This window comes from Salmo salar, chromosome 27 (genome assembly GCF_965601325.2).
Source record: "Salmo salar chromosome 27, fSalSal1, whole genome shotgun sequence".
NCBI classification, from domain to species: Eukaryota; Metazoa; Chordata; class Actinopteri; order Salmoniformes; family Salmonidae; genus Salmo; species Salmo salar.
The window spans coordinates 3,870,660-3,895,462 of NC_138317.1; the positions used below are offsets into that span (position 1 = coordinate 3,870,660).

Consider the following 24,803-nt stretch of genomic DNA (forward strand, 5'->3'; position numbering starts at 1 on the left):
GCCTGAAGTAACAGTGGATGAGCAACTGGTTCCATTCAGAGTTACATTTTTATTTTCATATCTGTAATGTAAGTGATTTTCACTGTTCATTTTATTATATGTTGCTGTAATATCATTGATTTATGTGATTTTTTTCTGTGACACTAACACTAATTACTGATAGTAATCTCTTCGGTCAAAAGGTCGCTGTCCTTTCCGACAGTATATGCCCAGCAAGCCAACAACGTATGGCATCAAGATATGGGTGGCCTGGGACGCACAATCCAGCTACACTTGGAAGATGCAAGTCTACACAGGGAAGCCGACCAGTGGAGGCCCGGAGAAGCACCAGGGGATGCAGTTTGTGCTTGATGTGACAGATGGACCACCACTCTAGTTTCTTACCCCCCAAAAAGGAACAAGAATGTGGTCCTCCTGAGTACACTGCACAAAACGGCTGAGATCAGTGATCGTGAGGACAAGAAGCATACTGGACGGCAACCACAACAAAGGAGGCGTGGACAACCTGGACAAGGAATTTACAGCTGCAGGAGGTTGACTGCCCGCTGGCCCCTGGTCATCTTCCATAACATCATGGATGTGTCCTCATACAATGCCTTCGTGATATGGAACAAGATCAACCCTACCTGGATGCCTGATAAGCGGAACAAGAGGAGGGTGTTACTGGAGCAGCTGGGAAAGGCACTTGTAACCCCACACATTCAACGAAGGGAGCGCTTCCCCCGCACAGCAGCCTCTGCAGCGCTTGTGAAAGCTGTTCAGGGGGCTGAATCTTGTCCTGATCCACATGAGGCTGCAGCTTGGGCAGGCAAGAGGAGGAGATGCCAATTCTGCCTCCCAAAGAAGGACTGAACACAAATACTATGTGCTGCACATGTCAGAATACATCTGCAAAGTCCATGCACACACACTTGCATATTGTCCTACATGTGCTAATTAGAGTTCATTGATTTATGTTCTTCACGTTTTTGTTTTGTATCTATTATCTTATTTCATTCTTATTTATTGTTGTTGTTTATAGACCTTGTGGGTGGGGACAATGGTTAAAAAAAATAGGAGAAGACTAGTATTTTGTAATTGAATTCCTCATTGTACAGTATATAAGAATATGTCACTATGTTGCCAAAAAAGTTCAAGACTGTTCAACATTGTTTCCCTTCAATAAAATGCATTCAAAACTACTTTCTGCACATTTCTGCTACTTTCTTAGGCTGTACAAGTGCTATCTCTTGCTAAAAAGTTCATGTTTACACCTATGCAGTACCTTTAGCAATAATAATAATAATAAACCTCTACTTTAGTAAAGAAAACAATTATAAACTGGTATGTTGTAATAAAAACGAGTGGTGTCCACTGATTAAATGCAGTCTTTCTGCATTGTGAAGAGGGAAAACCCAGATATTCACAAAGTTTCTGATGAATAACAGGTTGTTTCGTAATGCAAAATAGATTTGGGGTTTAAAATTCAATTAAGCTGCTTTATTTTAGGGGTTTAGTGAAGGCTGGTCATTTTTTACCCTAAGGTAAAAAGGCCTTTCTCAGACCTTGCGGGCGGGTCCCGCGAAACTGCGGTACACCACTAGAAAGAGAGAGAGAGAGAGAGAGAGAGAGAGAGAGAGAGAGAAAGAGAAGAGGGAGCCAGAGAGAGAGAGACTGGGGAAGGACTCACTAGGGTCAGTAAAGACAGTCATAACGGAGACAGAGAGATTGAAATAGAATTAGTGGAGACCGGCTCCAGAAGAGCTACAGCATCACCATTGTTAAACCTGGGCTTCACAGGGACTGTCTCTGTCACATCAAAGCCTCACCAACCAGTCCTGGAAGAGGAGCCGCCAGCATGGTGACCACACACACATACACAGCTCGTGTACAGCTTGTATTCCCTGTTTATTTCCAAAATTCTCCACTATGTGCTAGATGCATGATACTACCTTTTCTTTTCTTCCCACCCCTGGTGTCTTTGTGTGGTATTTTTGGATCACAGACAGGATGCATTGATGAACCATCTTTAACATTTAATGAGACGAGCCATGATTAGTTGGCAACCAGAAACGAGTGTCTCCTGGTCCCAGTGGACCCAAACAAAGTTAGAATGATAACTTTCCCCAACTGCATGCCAATAGGAGGCCTTTTTAACTGGTTCCCAGAACGAGGGGACTGTACACACACACAGACATACAAATAAACATACTCTTGCCTACACAACCAGACATGCAAAAAACCCATGCACACGTTGATCAGTGCAACGTTAACAGTATACATTTTACAGTTGATGTGTAACTTCACTGAGTTAGTTGTGAAAATGTAAAGCTCTGATCACCTTTCCAATGTCTGCTCTGTTGAACCCTATTCACAAGCATAGAGTTACACACACATACAAAGACCTCCCATCTCATTATTACCATTGTGTCTTGGGTAATTATGCAACAAAAAAATGTCATCAAAGTGTATTTGTCACGAATGAGTGAAATGCTTACTTTGTAAGCTTTTTCCTCAACAGTGCAACATCAATAAAATAAAACAATTGTGCTTGGAGTATATCAATGCCACTAACCCCATGTTGAATCCAATCTTTTCTATTGCTCTTGGGAGACGTCCTCGAATTCTCTCAGTGATTACAAATCCCTGTTGATATTTCTTACCACAAGTTTCCATCTGTAGCCCTGCGTCCCTAATGACACCCTATTCTTTTAATAGGACACTACTTTTGACCCAGTCTAATTGGGAATAGGGGCCATTTGGGACGTAACCACAGTCAAATTCCCCTGTGCCTCTATCCCATCAAGACAATAGTCTGATTGGTATCCAGGAGGCTGAGTGTCAGGCTGTAGTTTTCCTCTTTGTGCTCATCAGTTCATACCTGCCACCCACCCCAACGTAGCATGCAGTAAATAGAGTTTCCACTGTGCGTTGAGAAATGGCACAATTATCCCCCGCTGGTGAAATATGGGCCAGGAAGCTGCACACTTCCCTATTTACTGAGAGACAAGCTCAATTTCCTACGCACACACAAGGGCACATACAGGCACGCACGCATACACACAGTAACAAACACACAGGCAGGCACACACACACAGAGAGAGCTGACTGACGCAGTCATCCTCTAGTCCACACACAGTTCATAACGATGAGTTTTTGCTGCAGCGAGTCATAGTGCAGTTGTTTGATTAATGGGAGAGATGAAGTGGTAGTAGACATTCCCGATGTGTTAACTTCCGCTGTTTATTTCCCAACAGCGGTAATGGTTATCAAGAGAGCATTCGTGGCTTGCTACATTTATTTATTGAATAGGCCAAGTGGGGGTTAGAGAATTGAGAGAGAACAAATAGCCTACTGTAATGGTAATAGCATTACTGAATTCTAAGAATATTCCAGATGTTGTTTTGTTCTAGAAACATTCCGCCTAGTCATTCTAAAATGTTACTCTGCTTCGCCAAATGTTGTTATGAACCGTTGATGAATTTTCTGACATTAGTGCATTTTTGTCCAACTTTACGACTGGTAGTTATAGAGGTATGGAAAAAATGGAGGATGCACTTTAAATGCTTGATGTCTATTTGAGTGATGTCATGCCTAGCCTAAGGTCATAAAGCCAGTCTAGTGTAATACTAAAATGCTCTGTCATCGCTTTTCTCTTCACAGATATGGGAAAATAGTGTCAACCAAGGCCATCCTGGACAAGAACACCAACCAGTGCAAAGGTACGTCACCAAGGTCACTGTATCCCAAATGGCACCCTATTCCCTACGCAGTGCAAATGCTGAGCCTTGTGTTAGCCACGGGAGCCTTGTGTCTGCCACCGTCCGTGGCATGACAATCACTCTTCAAGGCAGATGTTGTCATAGGAAGCGTTTGGAGCCAAGCCCTGGCATAAACATAGACCTCAGTCAAGGAAGCGCCTGCATGTTGTAAATCGAGGATTTAGCAGGTAGCGCTAGCTGGAGGAAGGATGGAGGTAAACAACTAGTCCTTGTGATGAAGCTCGCTCGCTGGAAGGACGTCAGAGGATAGGCAGTTGTTGTGCAACCCCTCCCTAGCTACAGTACGTCTCTGTCCACTCTTTTTATTTCCTCCTCTTTCCTGGAAAACAGCATTAGCCTGTGCTCTCTGTATACTCGCTATGAATGTAATGTTGACACAGCAAACCGAACAATGGCGCCGTGATAGTAGCGACTCATATTGAAAATGCTACTCAAGTATACATATCCAATGAGAAGGCTAACAGGCAAGTACGGTTCAGTTAAACATTGATTACTATCCCTCTCGTCTTACGTCTCAAGCTATTTGTAGAGCTATTCCCTGCTCCAGTCGAGCTGCTACAGTACTGTAAGTATAATACAGTAGTTTTCCTTTTGTTCATTCTCCTCTTAAGCCTGTTGCACACTCTACGCTAATGGCAGCTCTGTCGCTCTGTTTGTGTAGAGTGTGTAGAGCCCTTTAATGGCTAATGCCAGCCTGAGTCTTGGAGGAGGAGAAAAAAAACTTGATTAGTCTGGTACTTGCCCCGAGGTGTCTGGCAGCACTGTTTAAGCGCTACTGAACTTCCATCAATACTTTTAATAGCTTTTTGCAGCTTCCTCACTCAGCAACGCGGCCCCCTTCAAGGTGAAGCCGCCTTCCTAGCCATCCTTACCTGGATAGATCCCACCTGTTGTGTGCCGGGTCAAATGTGGAGGCTGGAAAACCCTCGGATTGGCTTAACCACCTTTGTGTGGGGCGGCAGGCAGCCTAACGGTTAAAAGCTTTGGGCCAGTAACCCGAAAGGTCCCCGGTTTGAATTCCCGAGACGACTTGGTGAAAAATCTGTTGATGTGCCCTTGAGCAAGGCACTTAACCCCAATTGCACCTGTAAGTCGCTCTGTATAAGACTGTCTGCTAAATGACTAAAGTGTTAATGTGTTGCTGGTGACTCATGTAGGCCGTCAAAAGTCAACCTGTTTCCCTGATTAGGAGGATGGATGGAGCCATTGGTCGTGGAAAACAAGGAGAGAGGATTGTGGGAGTATAAGGGTACACCAGAGGTGAGAAGTAAATTGCAGATGAAGTACAGTAGAGTCTCTCTGTGTCCAGGCACTGGCCTGGTGAGTTATGATCTGAAGGGCCAGGCACTCAGCTCTGCGCTCGCGGGTGTGGGAGACTAGATTCCCATACCTCACCTGCCTGGAATCCAGTGATGCCAAGAGCCAAGTATAAGCGTCTGTATTTTACGAGTGGAAATGATGGTCCAGCCCTGAGAGAGAGACAGAAAGAGACACAGAAGTAGACACGGTGTGAGAGAGAGAGAGAGAGAGAGAGAGAGTAATGGTCTCGTCAGAAGCCATGTGTTTCTGTATTAAGGCAAATCCCTTTCATGTAACCTATGTCTCTGATCACTATTGACAGCCAGGGCCTCATTCCTTTCATACTGATGTTGAAATACATGTGCAATATATTTCAGATTTTAGAGTGCTTGACACAGAGCGCCTGTGTTGTTTTTTTTCTTCTTGATCCCTGACCAGCATTTCTTTTTTTATTATTGTCTCCTAGTGAGAGACCAATGTTGTAGCATACCCATAGACCCTTTTTTATGATAACATCAATGTTCAGAGGTTACTCTGGTCTACACAATCTGCTTCTAAATAGATGTGTTACTTTCAAAAGATGCTCTCTCATCCTCTCCATCCTTGTAAAGGTGAATGCATTTCCCCTCAAAGAGAAGCAGGAAGGCATGGGTCAGAGCAGGCTTCATGTCTGTCATAAAAAAGAGCACCGCGTCGCCCTGATCCAGTATCACTTTGTTTTCAGTCGTCTGCCCTTTTGACCTGGCGCTTGTTTAAATGTCAGAAGCAGTGCTTTTTTTTATCACCGTGGCACCATCAGACAGACAGCGAACCGGCAACAAGCCGGGCCAATTCCCCCCTTCCTCCTATCCTGTGTTATTTGTATTTAGTTCAGCTCAGTGAGCATGCAGTAAAGCGCGAGAAAAGGGGAAGGTGCAAGAGGTCATCAACCAGTCATCTCTGGGAAAGATGAAGAAACTGTGAGATGCACTGAGAGAAAAGAGTGGGAGATCAACCTGTTTGTTGTAGGGAGACAGAGATGTGTGGGTCACTGTACAAGTGTCACACACAAATGCACGCATGGTCAATCATTGCCATAGTGCCGGAATAGCAGCCTAGGTACTCCTGTAAAATTGTAAATATTAATCATTTTTTGGTACTTTTGATAGCATTTTTTCCCCTAAATGTTTGTTTTTGTTAGCTAATTTGTTAGCTATCGGCATGGTATAACTGGCAAATCAGTTGGTTTCACCTAACTAATGCGTCACTGTCATCAAGAAGCTCAGCTAGCTAACTCTCTAGCAAACTAGCTAGATATGTTTTGATTTGAAGTAAGGGGATAGTGTTTGGAGATGGAAGGCTCGTTGAAAATGCAGAGGTTGAAGTTTTGAGCAGTTTTCTCCAGTGGTTAGTGTGCTTTTGTGGCGGCTGTCGTGGTTTCACCCAGGTGGGTACAACACATCGGGAGTGGGGAAGTTCTACCCATGGAGTTTAACTTCAGAGACTTTTACTGAGAAGCACTGCTTCAGAGATGGCACGGGCCAGGCTGCCCTGATGAACGGCTCTGGACCAGTCTAAAACCCCCTTGATGTGACCACCCTCCGGTTCATCTCCGAACTGCCTCTATTGTAGCCTTCCTCCTGGCGCTGACTGCTCAAGTCATGAATTAACTACCCTGCCTGCCATTATCGATTACTAACTATTTGTTTTTGCTTTCCAAAATTGCATGTTATTTTGTGTTTGTTTGCTTAAAGCACTTTTAGATTGTAATGAAAAGCACTATAAAAGCATGCTACATATTTTTTCAATTACCGTAATTTCCGGACTATTAAGCGCACCTGAATATAAGCCGCACCCACTGAATTTAAAAAATAAGCCGCACATGTCTATAAGCCACAGGTGCCTACCGGTACATTGAAACAAATTAACTTTACACAGGCTTTAACGAAACACGGCTTGTAACAAAAATAAATAGGCTTTAACGAAACACGGCTTGTAACAAAAATAAATAGGCTTTAACGAAACACGGCTTGTAACAAAAAATAAAAAAATTGCAGTAAGCTTTAGTTGTCTTTTTGCACTGAGTCAATTCCTCACGCTGCTGTTTCCAACGTCTTATCATCGACTCATTAAGACCAAGCTCCCGTGCAGCAGCTCTATTTCCTTTTCCAACAGCCAGATCAATCGCCTTCAACTTGAAAGCTGCATCATATGCATTTCTCCGTGTCTTTGCCATGATGAGGGTGACAAAATGACTACCGTAATCAGAATGATGGGAAGTTTGAGAGCGCTCGATTTAATCTAAACAGTAAACAAAAAAGTTGTTTGACCTTAACCCGTTCTAAAATTTCATTGGTCTAATGAAAGCTTCATGCCGCCAAAAAACTGAGCACGTCACAGAATGTGTTTTTTTGCAGAAAAAAACTATTTAAAGCGGGAAAAAATCCATATATTAGCCGCGTCATTATTCAAAGCGTGGGAAAAAAGTTGCGGCTTATAGTCCGGAATTTACGGTATATTATTTATACTAGTACAATTGCTCAGAGAAAGAGGTTTTGTTTAACAAGTGATTAAAACAATTCTCAAAAAGGGTAGGGGTCAAGATTATTGAAAATGAGGGCCTGCCGAGTGGCACAGCGGTCTAAGGCACTGCATTGCAATGCTAGAGGTGTCACTACGGACCCGGGTTCAATCCCGGCCTATATCACAACCGGTCCTGATCAGGAATTGCACAATTGACTCAGTGTTGTCTGGGTTAGGGAAGGGTTTGGCCGGGGGGGGCTTTACTTGGCTCATTGTGCTCTAGTGACTTTGGCGTGCCTGCGGGCTGACAGTCGTCAGGTGAGCGGTGTTTCCTCTGACACATTGGTATGGCAGGCTTCCGGATGAAGTGGGCGGGTGTTAAGAAGCGCGGTTTGGTGGGTCATGTTTCGGAGGAAGCATGACTCTACCTTCACCTCCCTGAGTGGGTAAAATACAAAAAAAGATTATTGAAAATGAAAATAGAGGTCTTTGGTGTTGAAATGAGAATGCAGAAAATAACCTCATAAATAACCTCATAAAATATGGTGGTGGATCATTGATGCTATGGGGCTATTTTGCATCCACTGGTCCTGGGGCCCTTGTTAAGGTCAACGGCAGGACATTTTAGCCAAAAACCTGGTGGCCTCTGCCAGGAGGCTGGAACTTGGACGCAAGCGGAACTTGGACGCAAGTGGATCTTCCAGCAAGACAATAACCCTAAGCACACATCAAAATACACAAAGAAATTGTTAATTTGCCACAAAATCAACATTTTGAACACCACCTTTTTGAGAAAAAAATGTATTACAGAATCAGACAGAATCACTTTCTCTGCCAATTGTATTAGTATAAAACAATATAATTTCAAAACATTTTTTGCATATAATACAGCTCAGTATTTGAATCATTTATTTTATACAGTCATTTTTGCTCATCTTTATCAAGGGTGTCAATAATTTCGAACCCCATGGAAAAACATTTGCAAAGAGTGCACAATCACATTGAGGCTAGGATAGTACAGCCTCTCCTCTCCTCCACCCACAGCCTACACCCCCAGCCACACACTCATCCATCTGCCTTAGGACTCTATGGCTCCTGCAGCAGCCAGGACCAGATCGATCAATCCTCCGCCTGCCTAGATTCACAGCGTGGCTGCCTTTCACCTCTGCATCGCACGGGCCTTGAATGAGCCTCTCCATCTTCCCATCGCTGACTCACGCCCTGGACCAACCGGAGAGCAATGTGAACAGGAAGTTGTGAAAGGCTTAAGGGTCGTCAAGCTCTGTGGGTAAAAGGGGAGGCATTCTCTCTCTTTCTCTCCCTCTATTGTTCCCTCTGGTTCCCTTTGGATGTTTCTCATTTAGTAGGAGTGAGATATGGGTTGGCTTCATCTGAGGGTCTGGGGGAACCGAAGCCACTAATTTGCCATCCGGAGGCCACAAGGGCCTCTTAAAAGCTTGAAAAAGGCAGCTCAGGCATTTGAAGGAAAGCAGGGGCTGGCCGAATGGAGACATTTTATATTTTCCTGTATGAGCCCCGAGGCAGAGGAAATGACCTCAGACCTTTAAAGGACCTCCGTTTCCTACGCCAGGAGATAAGGCCGCTGAGGCGGAGATTCACCAAGCCCGCCTGCCGGCGCGACACCGCACTGAATTGTGGGAAATTAGATGAGCCGATTGGCTCCCACGACTTTGTTCTCTTCTCAGCTGCCTGTTGTTGTTCCTCAATAGCTAGGTTTCCATCCAATTTGCGACAGATTTTTATGCAAATATTCAAAAATCTGCAACAGCTCAACAGCTCGCAGATATGGTGCAGGTAGACAACCTACATTTTGAGATTATTATGGATAAGAGCAATATTATTTTTATTTGTCAAATGGCAGCCAAACATCGATCATCACGTCACAAGAATAAGACCGTCAATATTTATTGGAAAGGAGCATCAAGCTCATCACGTGCACTTTCACCACCCTGTGAAGTTAATCATAACTTATTTCATGTGTTGCCTAATAAAATGCATGGTTTCCTGAGTTGTAGTGGGGGGACCACACAAACATATCATCGCGTGACTCCAGCTTTACTTCGATGTGATGGTTATTATATCATATTTACGCATTAAGGCGTTTCCACCGCAATTTCTCCCATAATTCATTTTACCAACACAAAAAGATCCCACCATGTCTAACGAACAAACTGTCTGTTGGCGTTTATTACATTTTACCGGCATATCCTGATTCCATCAGCCCGGTTGTGACTTTTTTCATGCATCAGGTAATTCAGTCGCATGAAATGGTTGGATGGAAACCTGGTAACCACGTAACCTGTCACCAAGTTTATTTATATTGGTCCTCTATAGCTCAGTAGGTACTTGCAATGCCAGGATAGTGGGTTTGATTCGCGGCAACACAAGTACATAAAATCTATGTGCGTATGGCTTTGGATTAAAGTGTCTGCTAAAAGGCATATGTTATTATATTAGATGATAATTAAATCCACATGGTAATTACATAGAAGGTACACTACACAATATCACACGGCACTTCAATAATGTACTTTCAAGGATTTGCAAACAAACTCCCGATAACCCTGCTGGCGTCTTGCTGTGAAATAATTAGAGGTTTTAATGAAGGTTTAAATACAATTAATTTCCAACACACTGTCATTATTCCTTGTGTACGTAATAACAATTGTAGTGATATAGCAAACTGGTACCTTTGCCTAATGATCCTGTATAAAATATACAGTATATAAAGTAGGGCATCACTGTCTAGGCTTGACCATTACAATTGCCTGCATCCATACACTAACCCGCTAGCACAGAATGACCCTTTAATGGATAAATATCTGCCATGTTAGGCCCTATAAAGAGAGATTTATGGCTACATTGACGGCTGAGTATAGTATTGCATGATGCCGAGCATAAAGGAGAATTGATGAATGAGGTAGCGCTCTCCAAAAAGCCCTGTTTCGGATTGTCCCGTATGGCTTTTCGGGGAAGTGGAGAGAGAGAAAGGCAAGTGATTGCTGTTTGCATCCATTATTGGTTTCTCATTAGTGTGGCCAACATATAAACATTTGTCTATGTTGTACACGATGCCGGTGTAATTAAGGATTCTCTCCATAGCCCCTCTGCCCTTTGAAAGTGAATTATGTGCAGATGAGAATCTCAACTGAAGTGCGGCCAGCAGCAGACCTCTTCCAAAATGCCTCTCTCTCCCCAGAAGCGATTCCAGAACGAGGCGAGCTAGGTAGAAATGAGAGAGGCAGGGAGAGAGACTGTTAGCCTTTCCCCTGTTCGCATGTGTATTAATGACCTTAATTAGTAATCGCAATGGGAGTATTCCATTAATTGGGTGGCGTCCAGCACACAAACCTCAACGTGTTGCACTCATAATCCATTCATTTTGTTTTTCTGCAGAGCCTCACACAGCTCAAGCCCCCCTCTCCCTTCCCCTTCCATCTCCCATTCCTGTAAGCCAAGGCGCTCTCGCGCCTTCCAAGTTGGCTGCTCACCAAGCTGGCGTCTGATTGGGCGAGCACGTCGTAAATGGAACCCAGCCACCACATTCCTCAAACAGTGACCTTTTGTCCCCCCTCCACTTCCTGTGCTGCTCCCGTTGGCAGTGTGGTCTCCGCTTCACTTCCAGTCCAGGCCAGCCGGGAGACCAATGCCCCGGGGGACAGCAGCACAGTCTCCGTGCCATGAGCCCTGACACCATCCTTGCTTGTTTTCTATGTCGGTTCCATCCTTATACAACTCTGTTGGGCTCTCTCCCCTCCCAGTCCATTGACAAATGGCCTTGAGGGCTATCAGTCGAGGGCGTATCTATCACCATTTTTTATCAGAGAGCAACCGTCGCTGGTGTGGTAACCACAATGAGGGCATCGGCCTTCCCCTGACCTGCCAGGAGTTCGGGGGTTCACCCCTGCATCTTCCTGAGTAATGATCATATCCTTGATTAGTTAAGGAAGAAATAAATCAAAAATGCATGAATAAGGGTAGATGGGGGCGGTTTGGCTGTTCCTCATGAATTAATCAGAGCTGGGGGACAAAGAGGGCCGCACTTAAAAAATACAGGAACACTTTGTCCTTGTCATGATTTTAATGTTTGTCTCTGCCTGGGAGATTTATTTTTCGGGGGCCCTTCTTGATTTTTCATTGATCTATGCTTTGTTCAAATATTTGCTCTGTCTGCCCATCTTTGTGCAATCTGCTGAGGTGATTATGTTGCTGTTGCTGCATCAACAATCAGGCAGACCTGGATGTACATGTAGCATAAACTGGCACTGTCTGTATATGAATTGTACCTCTACAACTCACAGTTTTGTAGGCTTAAGTGCCCCCTCTGGTTCTCACCTTTCCATGTATTATGCCACTGTTTAAAGCCAGGTCTCTTGACATTCTAGCCTATGACCTAAATTACTTAAATCATCAAATGAAATGTCATGCATGAAGTAGCATGAATTAGAAGTCATGCATGAAGTAGCCCTCAAGCTCCTGAGTGGCGCGGCGGTCTAAGGCACTGCATCTTAGTGCAAGAGACGTCACTACAGTCCCTGGTTCGAATCCAGGCTGTATCACATCCGGCCGTGATTGGAAGTTCCATAGGGCGGCGCACAATTGGCCCAGCGTTGGCCGGGGTAGGCAGTCATTGTAAATAAGACTGACTTGCCTAGTTAAATAAAATAACCAACGTTTTCCATTCCCTCACACTAGACCTACCACATGACAGCATACAGTACGTACACATGCATTACATGACCAAAAGTATGTGGACGCCTGAAAGTCGAACATCGCATTCCGAAATCATGCGCATTAATATGGAGTTGGTCCCCGCTTTGCTGCTATAACAGCCTTTACTCTCTCTGGGAAGGCTTTCCACTAGATGTTGGAACAGTGCTACGGAGACCTGCTTCCATTCAGCCACAAGAGCATTAGTGAGGTTGGGCACTGATGTTGGGTGATTAGACCTGGCTCACAGTCGGCATTCCAATTCATCCCAAAGGTATTCGATGGGGTTGAAGTCAGGGCTCTGTGCAGGCAGTTAAGTTCTTCCAACCAACCTCGACAAACCATTTCTGTATGGACCTCACTTTGTGCACGGGGGCATTGTCATACTGAAACACGAAAGAGCCTTCCCCAAACTGTTGCCACCAAGTTGGAAGCACAGAATCATCTAGAATGTCATTGTATGCTGTAGCGTTAAGATTTCCCTTCACTTTCCAAGATTTCCATTCACATTTCCATTCATCAGTCATCACTCTAGAGAACGTGTTTCCAATGCTCCAATGGTCCAATGGTGGCGAGCTTTACACCACTCCAGCCAACGCTTGGCATTGTGCATGGTGATCTTAGGCTTGTGTGCGGCTGCTCTGCCATGGAAACCCATTTCATGAAGTTCCCCGAACAACAGTTATTGTGCTGACGTTGCTTCCAGAGGCAGTTTGTGTTTTGCCAGAGGATCCATCTTAAAGGTAGACTCAGCTAAATTAAATAGATGCACAAAGTAAACCACATAGTGGGCCAATTTCCGCAACAACTAAGGGCATTGAAGAGTTGGTTTGGAGCTACCAGGCTTTAGCAGCGTGAATCGAACTTGTGCACATGCACAGATACTGTTTGTGACTGTGAGAGCGAACTGTTGCATCTCGCTCATCTCTATCTGCGGTGTTGCTTGTGACAACGTAATTTCGCTGAGTCTACCTTCAACAACCTTTTGACAAGTAATGAACACCTTGCAGGTCTCTGCCTCCCTCCCTCTCAAGAGCTCTTCAGATGATGCACCCAACACATCTGGGTTATGCTATTAAGCTAACAAGATAATGTAATTACTGTGTATTACCGTGTAACTGAGTGGCGAAAACAATTACACATCTGAATGGAGACCAGGTTTGCTGGGCGTCAGTGTTGTAGTACTCCAGACTGGTCTTGGTCTTGAGTTTGGTCTCGAGACCACATATTGAGTGTCTCGGTCTTGTCTCGGTGTCCTCCTCATTTCTTTCTGAGACCAGCGGAGTAAAAAAATCCTAATTATCAGCTTCCATAAAACCACTTCACCAGGCCAAATACATACACTCCTTTCTTAAAACATGAATATCTTAACAGCCTTTATATGTGTTATAGACATGTTGCACAGTAACGAACCTATAGGCCTTCAGTGTGTGACAGGTTCATGATTCTGAAAGGACAGCAACCGTAATACCAGCGCACTCATGTAGGAGAGTCCAGTTTTGTAAAACACAAATGGCCAGTGGAGGGTATACAGCGTTTTTTTCAGTGGGCATTACGTACTTCTTAATCCATAAAAAAAAATTATTTTACCTTTATTTAATCAGGCAAGTCAGTTAAGAACAAACTCTTATTTTTAATTTTATTTACAGTGATGGTCTACACAGGCCAAACCCAGATGACGCTGGGCCAATTGTGCCCCGCCCAATGGGACTACCAAACACGGCCAGTTGTGATACAGCCTGGATTCGAGGGTGTCTGTAGTGATACCTCTAGCACTGAGATGCAGTAGCTCAGACCGCTGCGCCACTCGGGAGCCCATACTGATACTTATCAAAGTAGTGTAGTGGAGGTATACGACTTATCAATTATGTAGTACAATAGAGAAATCATGCACAAAGTAGCCAACACAATCGCAAATCATGTGAAATATATTCACATGCACACCGCACACATAGCCTAGTTTTAGCCTAATAGCATCTGCAGGCAGCAAGAGTGTTTTGGCGTGGAGCAGCTCACAGAAGAATTACATCAGTAGCCGGTAGGGCAGGAAAGATGTTTCAACTTATGATATCTACCAGTAAAATGCTAACTAAGGCAAGCACTTATATACAGTTGAAGTCGGAAGTTTACATACACCTTCAGTTGTTCAATATTCCTCACATTTAATCCTAGTAAGAATTCCCCATCTTAGGTCAGTTAGGATCACCACTTTATTTTAAGAATGTGAAATGTCAGAATAATAGTAGAGAGAATGATTTATTTCAGCTTTTATTTCTTTCATCACATAACCAGTAGGTCAGAAGTTTACATACACTCAATTAGAATTTGGTAGCATTGCCTTTAAATTGTTTAACTTGAGTCAAACGTTTTGTGTAGCCTTCCACAAGCTTGAATTTTGGCCCATTCCTCCTGACAGAGCTGGTGTAACTGAATCAGGTTTTTAGGCCTCCTTGCACGCACAAGCTTTTTCAGTTCTGCCCACACATTTTCTATAGGATTGAGGTCAGGGCTTTGTGATGGCCACTCCAATACCTTGACTGTGTTGTCCTTAAGCCATTTTTCCACAACTTTGGAAGTATACTTGGGTTCATTGTGCATTTGGAAAACCCATTTGCGACCAAGCTTTAACTTCCTGACTGATGTCTTGAGATGTTGCTTCAATATATCCACATAATTTTCCTCCCTCATGATGCCATCTATTTTCTGAAGTGCACCATTCCCTCCTGCAGCAAAGCACCCCCACAACATGATGCTGCCACCCCCATGCTTCACAGTTGGGATGGTGTTCTTCGGCTTGCAGGCCTCCCCCTTTTTCCTCCAAACATAACGATGGTCATTATGGCCAAACAGTTCTATTTTTGTTTCATCAGACCAGAGGACATTTCTCCAAAAAGTGAAGTTGCAAACCGTAGTCTGGCTTTTTTATGGCGGTTTTGGAGCAGTGGCTTCTTCCTTGCTAAGCAGCCTTTCAGGTTGTGTCGATATAGGACTCGTTTTACTGTGGATATAGATACTTTTGTACCTGTTTCCGCCAGCATCTTCATAAGGTCCTTTGCTGTTGTTCTGGGATTGATTTGCGCTTTTCTCACCCAAGTACGTTCATCTCTACGAGACAGAACGCGTCTCCTTCCTGAGCAGTATGACGGCTGCGTGGTCCCATGGTATTTGTACTTGCGTACTATTGTTTGTACAGATGAACGTGGTACCTTCAGGCATTTGGAAATTGCTCCCAAGGATGATCCAGACTTGGCTGATTTCTTTTGATTTTCCCATGATGTCAAGCAAAGAGACACTGAGTTTGAAGGTAGCCTTGAAATACATCCACAGGTACACCTCCAATTGACTCAATTTATGTCAATTAGCCTATCAGAAGCTTCTAAAGCCATGACGAAAATTTCTGGAATTTTCCATAGCTGTTTAAAGGCACAGTCGACTTAGTGTATGTAAACTTCTGGCCCACTGGAATTGTGATACAGTGATTTACAAGTGAAATAATCTGTCTGTAAACAATTGTTGGAAAAATTACTTGTGTCATGCACACAGTAGATGTCCTAACCAACTTGCCAAAACTATAGTTTGATAACAAGTCATTTGTGGAGTGGTTGAAAAATGAGTTTTAATAACTCCAACCTAAGTGTATGTAAACTTCCGACTTCAACTGTATGTATATAAATATTACTATCAGGTTGTAAATCACCGCCAGCCTGGTACATTGTTCACTGCCTCCATTCAGAATGCACTGTTTCAGTTTCAATTACTCAATATTCTGGACAAAAACAGACTAATGTATCTACGGCTGGAAATGTCAATACAATCAAACTAGCAAGGGCAATGATCACAAGTCAGTCATAAGGTGGCTAATAGGTTAGCGTATCTTTTTATGTAGCAAGCTAAAAATACAGAGCATAATGTTAGCTAGATAGCTAGCTAGCTGCTAGGAGGATGACATCTCATTCCATTGGAGGAGTGGGTGAGTGACTGACTTTTTCCCCTCATATTGTTTTTTGGTGGCTATGTACAGCTAGAGATGCAGGTGTCATTTGGTTAGCTAGCAAGAACTTGAACGACTGATGGCAGGACCAACTGCCTGTTAACACACAGTCCAGTTCATAGTGAATGATGACAGGTCCTACTTCCTGTAAACACACAGTCCAGTTCAAAGTGAATGACGGCAGGGCTAACTGCCTGTTAACACACAGTCCAGGTCAAAGTGAAATGACAGGGCCAACTGCCTGTTAACACACAGTCCAGTTCAGTGTGAATGATGACAGGGCCAACTGCCTGGAAACACACAGTCCAGTTCAGTGTGAATGATCAAATCAAATGTATTTGTCACATGTGTAGACCTTACCGTGAAATGCTTACTAACAAGCCCTTATCCAATAGTGCAGTTCAAGAAAGAGTTAAGAAAATATTTACCAAATAAAGTAAAAAATAATACAAAGTAACACAATAAAATAACAATAACGAGGCTAAATACAGCGGGTACCGTTACAGAGTCAATGTGCGGTAGTACAGGCTAGTCAAAGTAATTTGTATATGAAGGTAGGGGTGAAGTGACTATGCATAGATAATAAACAGTGAGTAGCAGCAGTGTAAAAAACAAATGGCGGAAGTGGGGGTGTCAATGTAAATAATCTGGTGGCCATTTGGCTAATTGTTCAGCGGTCTTATTGCTTGAGGATAAAAGCTGTTAAGGAGCCTTAAGGAGCCTTTTGGCCCGTGTGGCAATTAACTTGTTTGTATAAAGGCCACTGCAGCTCTGATTAGCTATAGCGCACCGGGCTGTGTAGATTCCGGTCCTGGACAAGACAGATATTTTTATTCTGTTTTATTTACTGCAGTGTCTATTAATTGTCCAAATGCACGGCCCCTTCCTCACTCTATATTGCTATATAATTTTCACAAATGCCTTAGTATTCGTAATTCCCAAACATTGTAAGAAAAAGTGATATTCTTCCGAGGGGTGTATATGAACAGATTTTAATAAGATTTCATGTTAAAATGCTGTCAGTTCCACTTTAAATGCAACAATGTTTCACAAACATGTTATTTTCACAGAGATGGCTAACAACAGCCACTGCAAACTAGCTGTCAACAAAAGCTAGCTAGGTTGACCCTAGAAAAACTACTGCTCACTATTTCGCAGTGACCAAGTTTCCATTCATTTTTGTAAAAACGGTCCCACCCATTAAGTCAAAATGTATTTGGTTGATTCCACTGTCACTCCAAAATCATTTATCTAGCTTCTGATGGCCTAGCCAATGGCTGATTTAGCTAGATCGATTTTTCTCCCCAGATTGGATCTTTTTTTTCTAATCAGTGTTAACCCTTTCCTTTCCAACAAAAACTGAAGAGATTAAATCAGAATATCATTGAAAATAATAATATCATTATTATTATAAGCATTATTTTGTAAATCCTTAGCCCTTCTCTGAAGGCATAGTAGGTGCATTGTTTCCCACTGTGTTTGGGTTAGTAATAATTTGTAGAGTGGCTCTATTGTCCCTCAACATGCATTTATTCACTATTCTGAATGTCTAAAGAATCAGTATGTTGTTCTGAAATATGAACACAATATGACATTTTGAACTCTTATTATGGTTGTGATTTGACAAAATTACAACATGGTCTTGGACTCACATTTTTCTGGTCTCGATCACTTGACTCTGTCTCAGACCCCTTGTCCCACTCCCGATCTCGGTAATGACTTGATTTTGCCCACTCCTCTGGTCTTGGTCTTGACTCAGACTCAATTTGCTCCGGTCTTGGTCTTGAATCAGTCTCGTTTCAGGTGGTCTCAAACACAACACTGCTGCGCGTTTAGGATATTTTCTCACTAGCATTATTCTGCCCACTCAGATCAATTAACAGCAGTTGGCTGTGAGAGGTGTTCTTAAAATTAGCAAATTAGAATTTTCAAAGCTGGTTTGGGGTCTCTTAAATTAGGCTAGCCATTTAGTCAAGACTGGCGCATTTGTAATTCTCTCTCATCTAAATGGAGCTTAATTTAAACACTGTGAACTGAGCGATTTTCAAACCCGAGCTGTCTCTCTTAGTAACTGGGTATTTAAGTAATATCTTAGTCCAATATACAGTAGATAGCTTTATGAGTCCACAAATCATAATGGAACATTTATGATAGCAGGCTTTCCGGGAATAAGCCCTCATAATTCTTAATTATTGATACAAAATAATGTCAACTGCTTATCAATTAAATCAACTGTGCCACAGGAATGTTGGTTTTGGAATTACTGTACCTCAGAAACCCAGTTACTTGTATTGATTGATGAGAATTTGAGTAAAATACTATAGCAGCTGGACTGTATGGTGTTGTACTATACGTTACCCCTGGGCATTGGTAGGAAGGCGAAGGATAGAGGGAAGGAAGGAAGGATTAACTAAAGCCCAGATATGAAAATACTTCACATTTGAATAATCAAGATGATAATCTCATATCTATAGCACCTGGTTGATTTCCTGCTCTGCTGCACTGAAATGTAACAGTTCTACAATAAGCAATGCTTTACAGTAACATTTAGCTCTGCTACAATAAAAGTGGTGCAGACAGACAGAAGATCAATGGACAGAGCCTGCAGCTAAGGGAGGCAGAAGGTTATTGATCAGATGATGAGTGACATGTCATTATGCAGCTCTACCACCCCAGGTAGAGGTCCATACCCAGTTGATCCATTATGGGTTGAAACCCATAGGGCCTGTTTCCTAGCCTTGAACTAAAAAGCATGCTCAATAGAGATTCTCCATTGAAAATGCTTTTTAATCCAGGACTGGCTTAGTCTGCATCCGGGAAACCAGTCCGTAGTCTCTGTACCCACGGCGATTACTGTACGGTACAGTAGATACTGTAGGTGTTCTGGAACAGTATGAGGTCATTCCTGACAAGAGTCCACAGTCTGTAATGTATGGTGCCAGTGAGCTGTGCTGTCCGTGTCCCCTTGGCCCTGTGCCCTGGCACTTTGTCCTCAGCAGGCCACTGTAGCTCACAGACAAGAGCTAAGTCTCAAATGGTACTATATTCCCTGTATAGTGCACTGCTTTTGACCAGGGCCCATATGGCTCACCAGGCCCCATAGGGCTTTGTTTAAAAGTAGTGCACTAAGAATAGAGGGGGCCATTTGGGACGCAGACAAGGACACTTTTATACCTGGGAGAAAATGACAAGAAATACAATGAAGCCAATACGGTGCATCAGTGAGAGATGAATCCCCCATAAATCCACGTTGCAGAGTTGATAAGTGAATTGCCTGTACCACTATCTCGCCTGTAGTGTCTCACATAAAAGAACGCTCCATAAGAATTATTTGAGGAAAAAAATGGGATATTGTCCCCGAGCATTAGGCTGACAAGTTGACATGGAATCTGTGAACGGTAAATTAATGTGTAATAGCTGTGTGTTCTGGTCTGTACAGTGCACACACGTACTGTACGTGTACACATGCATGTGTGTGTTGCTATGAGCAGCGTGCGTGCGGGTTGGGTTTGTTGTGTCCTACCAGTGTGTTTGCAAGGGGGAAGTGGTGTCATGTGAATTGTCAACTCACTGTGCTGTTACGCCCTGATGGGACTGATGTGGTCAGAGGTCTCCAACCCAAAGATAACATTTTTATACATGACATTACATTTTTTTTCCTCCAAATGATCCCTCAACCAAGATATATTTATTCCACCTCAGTTTAGACACACAAGCACACACACGCACACACACACACACACACACACACACACACACACACACACACACACACACACACACACACACACACACACACACACACACACACACACACACACACACACACACACACACACACACACACACACACACACAAACACACTGCTGGTTTGGTAGTGCATGTACGGGTTCTGGGAGCCTTTATTTTATTTATCGCCAGTCACCCAGTCCAGGAGGATAAATGAGGAGGAATGCAGAGCCTAGCGAGGATCCTCTCATCTGGGTTTGGAGCGGGACCAACCAACCCTGCCTTGGCTGCAGCTAGCCACACACAGACACACACACATGGACACATACAGACACATACACAGGCACAAACACACACGCAACCAGCCCAGAATACCATCCAGCTCAACATTAGGAAGGTGTTCTTAATGTTTTGTACGGTCAATGTATGTTTGCTTTGCCAATGCAGTAACACTATCCATGCCAATAAAGTATTTTGAATTCAATAAAATAATTTGGTTTATTTAGAATAATCTGAAATGCTTCTTTTTTTTTTACAGATTACAAAAATTCTGAGCTCCAAAATGGTATATCATACACTGTGATTGGAGGAAGCATGGTAAATGTATCCTGCTTTAAAATCTGATAAAGGTGTTATCCCACATCGGAGGCAAGCAGGAGAAATGCCCTTGAAAGATTTTGTTGAGCACTAGAGAGCTCTTCTTTGTTTATGCCCATTCAGCATCGTTCACACCCTCTTAAGCCATAGACCCACCCATCTCTTTAAGAATTAACATGGCCAACCATCAGCATGGTCAACCCCTCCTCTCAGCCAATCATGGCCAGCCAGAAAGGATCCTGTCTTTCTCCCTATATCAAATCAAAGTTTATTTGTCACGCGCGCCGAACACAACAAGTGTAGACCTTACAGTGAAATGCTTACTTACCAATAATGCAGTTTTAAGAAAAATAAGTGTTAAGTAAAAAATAGATAAGTAAAATATAAAAGTAACAAATAATTAAAGAGCAGCAGTAAAATAACAATAGTGAGGCATTATACAGGGGGGTACCGGTACAGAGTCACCGGTTAGTCGAGGTAATTGAGGTAATATGTACATGTAGGTAGAGTTAAAGTGACTATGCATAGATAATAAACAGAGTAGCTGCAACGTAAAATGGGGGGGGGGGGGGCAATGCAAATAGTCTGGGTAGACATTTGATTAGCTGTTCAGGAGCCTTATTAAAGGACTTAATACAATGAAATGGTTATTTGGCCCTACTGTGAAGTAAGAAGAAGCGTCATCTGCACCCGTTGGGCTGGCGTGTCACATTTTTGGAATACTGTAATTCTATGACACTATGTAAAGCAGCATGAATATTGTTTAGAGTGGCTGTATGTATATCCTCTATTACAGCATGGAAATGCTCTCGACAGTCATTAACGTGTGTAACCGCGGTAATTAACAATGTGTACATCAGCTGCTCTACCTCCTTGATGACTCACATGGATGTAAGCGATTACATGCAACTATTGTAATTCTGCCTACATGTAACTGAACCATTATTCATGCTGATGGTATTATTGTGAAGTAGTATGCAATGCAAAACAGGATCATTAGAGCTAGCAGAATATGGAAATGGAAATACTGTATCGAAATGGGAATATCAATTTAGGAGGGTGGGGGGTGGGGGCCCAAACGATCCAGACTATTATGCAGATAAAATATGCAAATTTCCCCCGATGTAATTAAGATTAACATAATTTGATAGCGAAATGCATGAATGATGCATGCATGATTGATACATTGATACGTGCATTGTAATAAGTCCTTTATCTGGTTTCAGGATATTGTAGCTTAGCATTAGCGGTCTAGCCTAAAGTGCATTGCGTTTCATAGGGGCCTTGGGCTCTCGCTGCGCTCTGCAGGGTGTCTCGGCTTCACCATCCTAACCGGCAATTCCGTCTTTATTGCGACAGCAGCAGTTTGACCAGGCCCAGGAAATGCGATAAGGCAGTTCATGTTTCTCTTTATTCTGCTTACATTTTTTTTTTTTGCTGTAGATGTGCGTGGTATCAGATGTGGTGCTTCTACTCAATCATGTCGAGCCGGCTCTTAGTGACAAATATAGATTTTTTTGTTTGCGTACCAGCAGGATGTGTTTGCGACTTCAAAGCGATGACTTCCTCCATTCCCTCACCATGGGTGTAATTCCAGAAAACCCTCATTAGAAATACTGTACTGCACCTCCTTGTACTTGCCTTATAACAACACGTGGAGTGCAGTTTGTGTGTGATATATATTTTTTTAAATGCTGGAATTGAGTGAAAGGTTGTCTGCTGACCCTGATGTATTCTCAGCATCTTTAGGAGAGAGTGTTTTGTACTTTCCGAATGACTCTCATGGCAGGCACACAGACACGCTTGCATGTTGGCTCCCCAGTACAATACTGCCTGTGCTGTACCATGTTAGACACGCATACTGTAACTCCAGTCATTGACGACTTCACTGTCTGTCATATTGAACTATCCTCTCCTTGTCCTGATCTACATTGTCCTCTCCAAACTCCTGCAACTGGGTTCAGTTGAACTCTCTCTGTCAGGGATTGTGTTTGGTATTCACGGGTCTTTTGAGGTCGCGCCATAGTGCTGTGGCCTTTTGGCCTTGGTCTCTGCATGGTGCCAAACACAGTGACTTCCCAGTGCCGTACAGGTAATCCCTGCTCTGAGGAACCAGTACTCTCCTACCTCTGCTGAATGTAGGTCAACAGTCTGTTTCTCATACCTCTTTCCGTGTTCCTCTTCCACTGAACATTCCTTTTTATACTTCACCATTCACCTCTTCAATATTATATTTAAGAGCTGGTTAACTGCGTCTCAGCTAGGTAGAACCATCCGATCTGTTTTGGCAATATGATTTAATTCAGCCTTATTTCACCTCCAGCTCTTGCAGTAGTGTTTCCTAATTAACATTTGTCAGTTTTCCTTCATTTTACCTTCCTGTTTTTAATCAGACGGGAGCTCAATTCTGTTCTACCACAGGTTATGATTTTGCCTTTATTTCACGCTCCTTTACCTCTATCGAATGCAGGAAACTCCACACACACATTGGTGTGTGTGAGTGTGTGTTTCTGTGTGCTCGCCCATGTGTGTGTGTGTGTGTGTGTGAAAAAGTGTGTAAAGCGGAGCCACACCAGCTCGGCCCGGCTCCCCCCATTATCCCTTTCTAATTACACTTTCCTTGTGAAACAGTGGACCAGAGGCCACCATTGACTGCTTTTAATCTGGAACCAAATTTTAATTAACACCGACGCAACCCCGCCGCTGATACATCCCTGGGAATGTCGGGATCACAATAACTCATAAATCACCGCTGTAGATTCATTCTCGTCTTTTCACCACTGATGAATTTCCAGAGGGCGTGGGAGGGCGGGGGAACAAATCAAGGCTCTGGTACGACGCCATCAACCTTTGAGAGATTTGTTGCCGAACAGAGAATTAAGAGCACTGCGAAATGAAGGGGCTGTTGTTGGCTGTGTGAGGAGCGTGATGGCCAACGTCAGCCTCTTCAAATATCAAGGGGCTGAAGGGTTTTCCGTTTTGAGGGGGATTCCTTGCGTTAGAAGGAAAAAATCGATTGTCATGTTTGTGAATACTTTATCTGTGCATTGTTGTGATTATTTTATAGTTTTGCTGGAAAATGTGATTAAAACATTAACTATAGAATACAGCATTGTAAAATGTAGCCTAGGACTATAAAATACGCTATATATTCAGCATTGTATAATGTAGCCTAGGACTATAAAATACGCTATATATTCAGCATTGTATAACGTAGCCTAGGACTATAAAATACGCTATATATTCAGCATTGTATAATGTAGCCTAGGACTATAAAATACGATATATATTCAGCATTGTATAATGTAGCCTAGGACTATAAAATACGCTATATATTCAGCATTGTATAATGTAGCCTAGGACTATAAAATACGCTATATATTCAGCATTGTATAATGTAGCCTAGGACTATAAAATACGCTATATATTCAGCATTGTATAATGTAGCCTAGGACTATAAAATACGCTATATATTCAGCATTGTATAATGTTGCCTAGGACTATAAAATACGCTATATATTCAGCATTGTATAATGTAGCCTAGGACTATAAAATACGATATATATTCAGCATTGTATAATGTAGCCTAGGACTATAAAATACGCTATATATTCAGCATTGTATAATGTAGCCTAGGACTATAAAACAGAACAGCCTCAATTCGTTAAGTCAGAGCATGAACTCTACAAGGTGTCAAAAGCGTTCCACAGAGATGGTGGCCAATGTTGACTCCAATGCTTCCCACAGTTGTGTCAAATTGGCTGGATGTGCTTTGGGTTGTGGACCATTCTTGATATACACAGGTTCTGTTGAGGGTGAAAAACCCATCAGCTTTGCAGTTCTTGACACAAACCGATGCGCCTGGCACCTACTACCTTACCCCGTTCAAAGGCACTTACATTTTTTGTCTTGCCCATTCACCCTCTGAACGGCACACCTACATAATCCATGTCTCAATTGACTCGAGGCTTAAAAATGTGTATTTAACCTGTCTCCTCCCCTTCATCTACACTGATTGAAGTGGATTTCACCAATAACATCAATAAGGGATCATATCTTTCACCTGGATTCACCTGGTCAGTCTATGTCATGGAAAGAGGTGTTCTTAATGTTTGGTGTACTCAGTGTATATTCAGCATTGTATAATGTAGCCTAGGACTATAAAATACATTGGCTTGAGTTTGTTATTGCT

General features: G+C 42.9%; 1 protein-coding gene across 2 annotated transcripts in view; it reads left to right on the forward strand.

Annotated features, from left to right (window-relative positions):
- The window catches only part of LOC106588200 (RNA-binding motif, single-stranded-interacting protein 3), a 249,000-nt gene that overhangs the window by 77,683 nt on the left and 146,514 nt on the right, over positions 1 to 24,803 (forward strand). For both annotated transcript variants that reach the window (XM_014176955.3, XM_082970317.1), the window contains one exon: positions 3,643 to 3,701. In XM_014176955.3, coding sequence (XP_014032430.1) covers positions 3,643 to 3,701 — 59 coding nt within the window. The remainder of the gene's footprint in view (positions 1 to 3,642; positions 3,702 to 24,803) is intronic.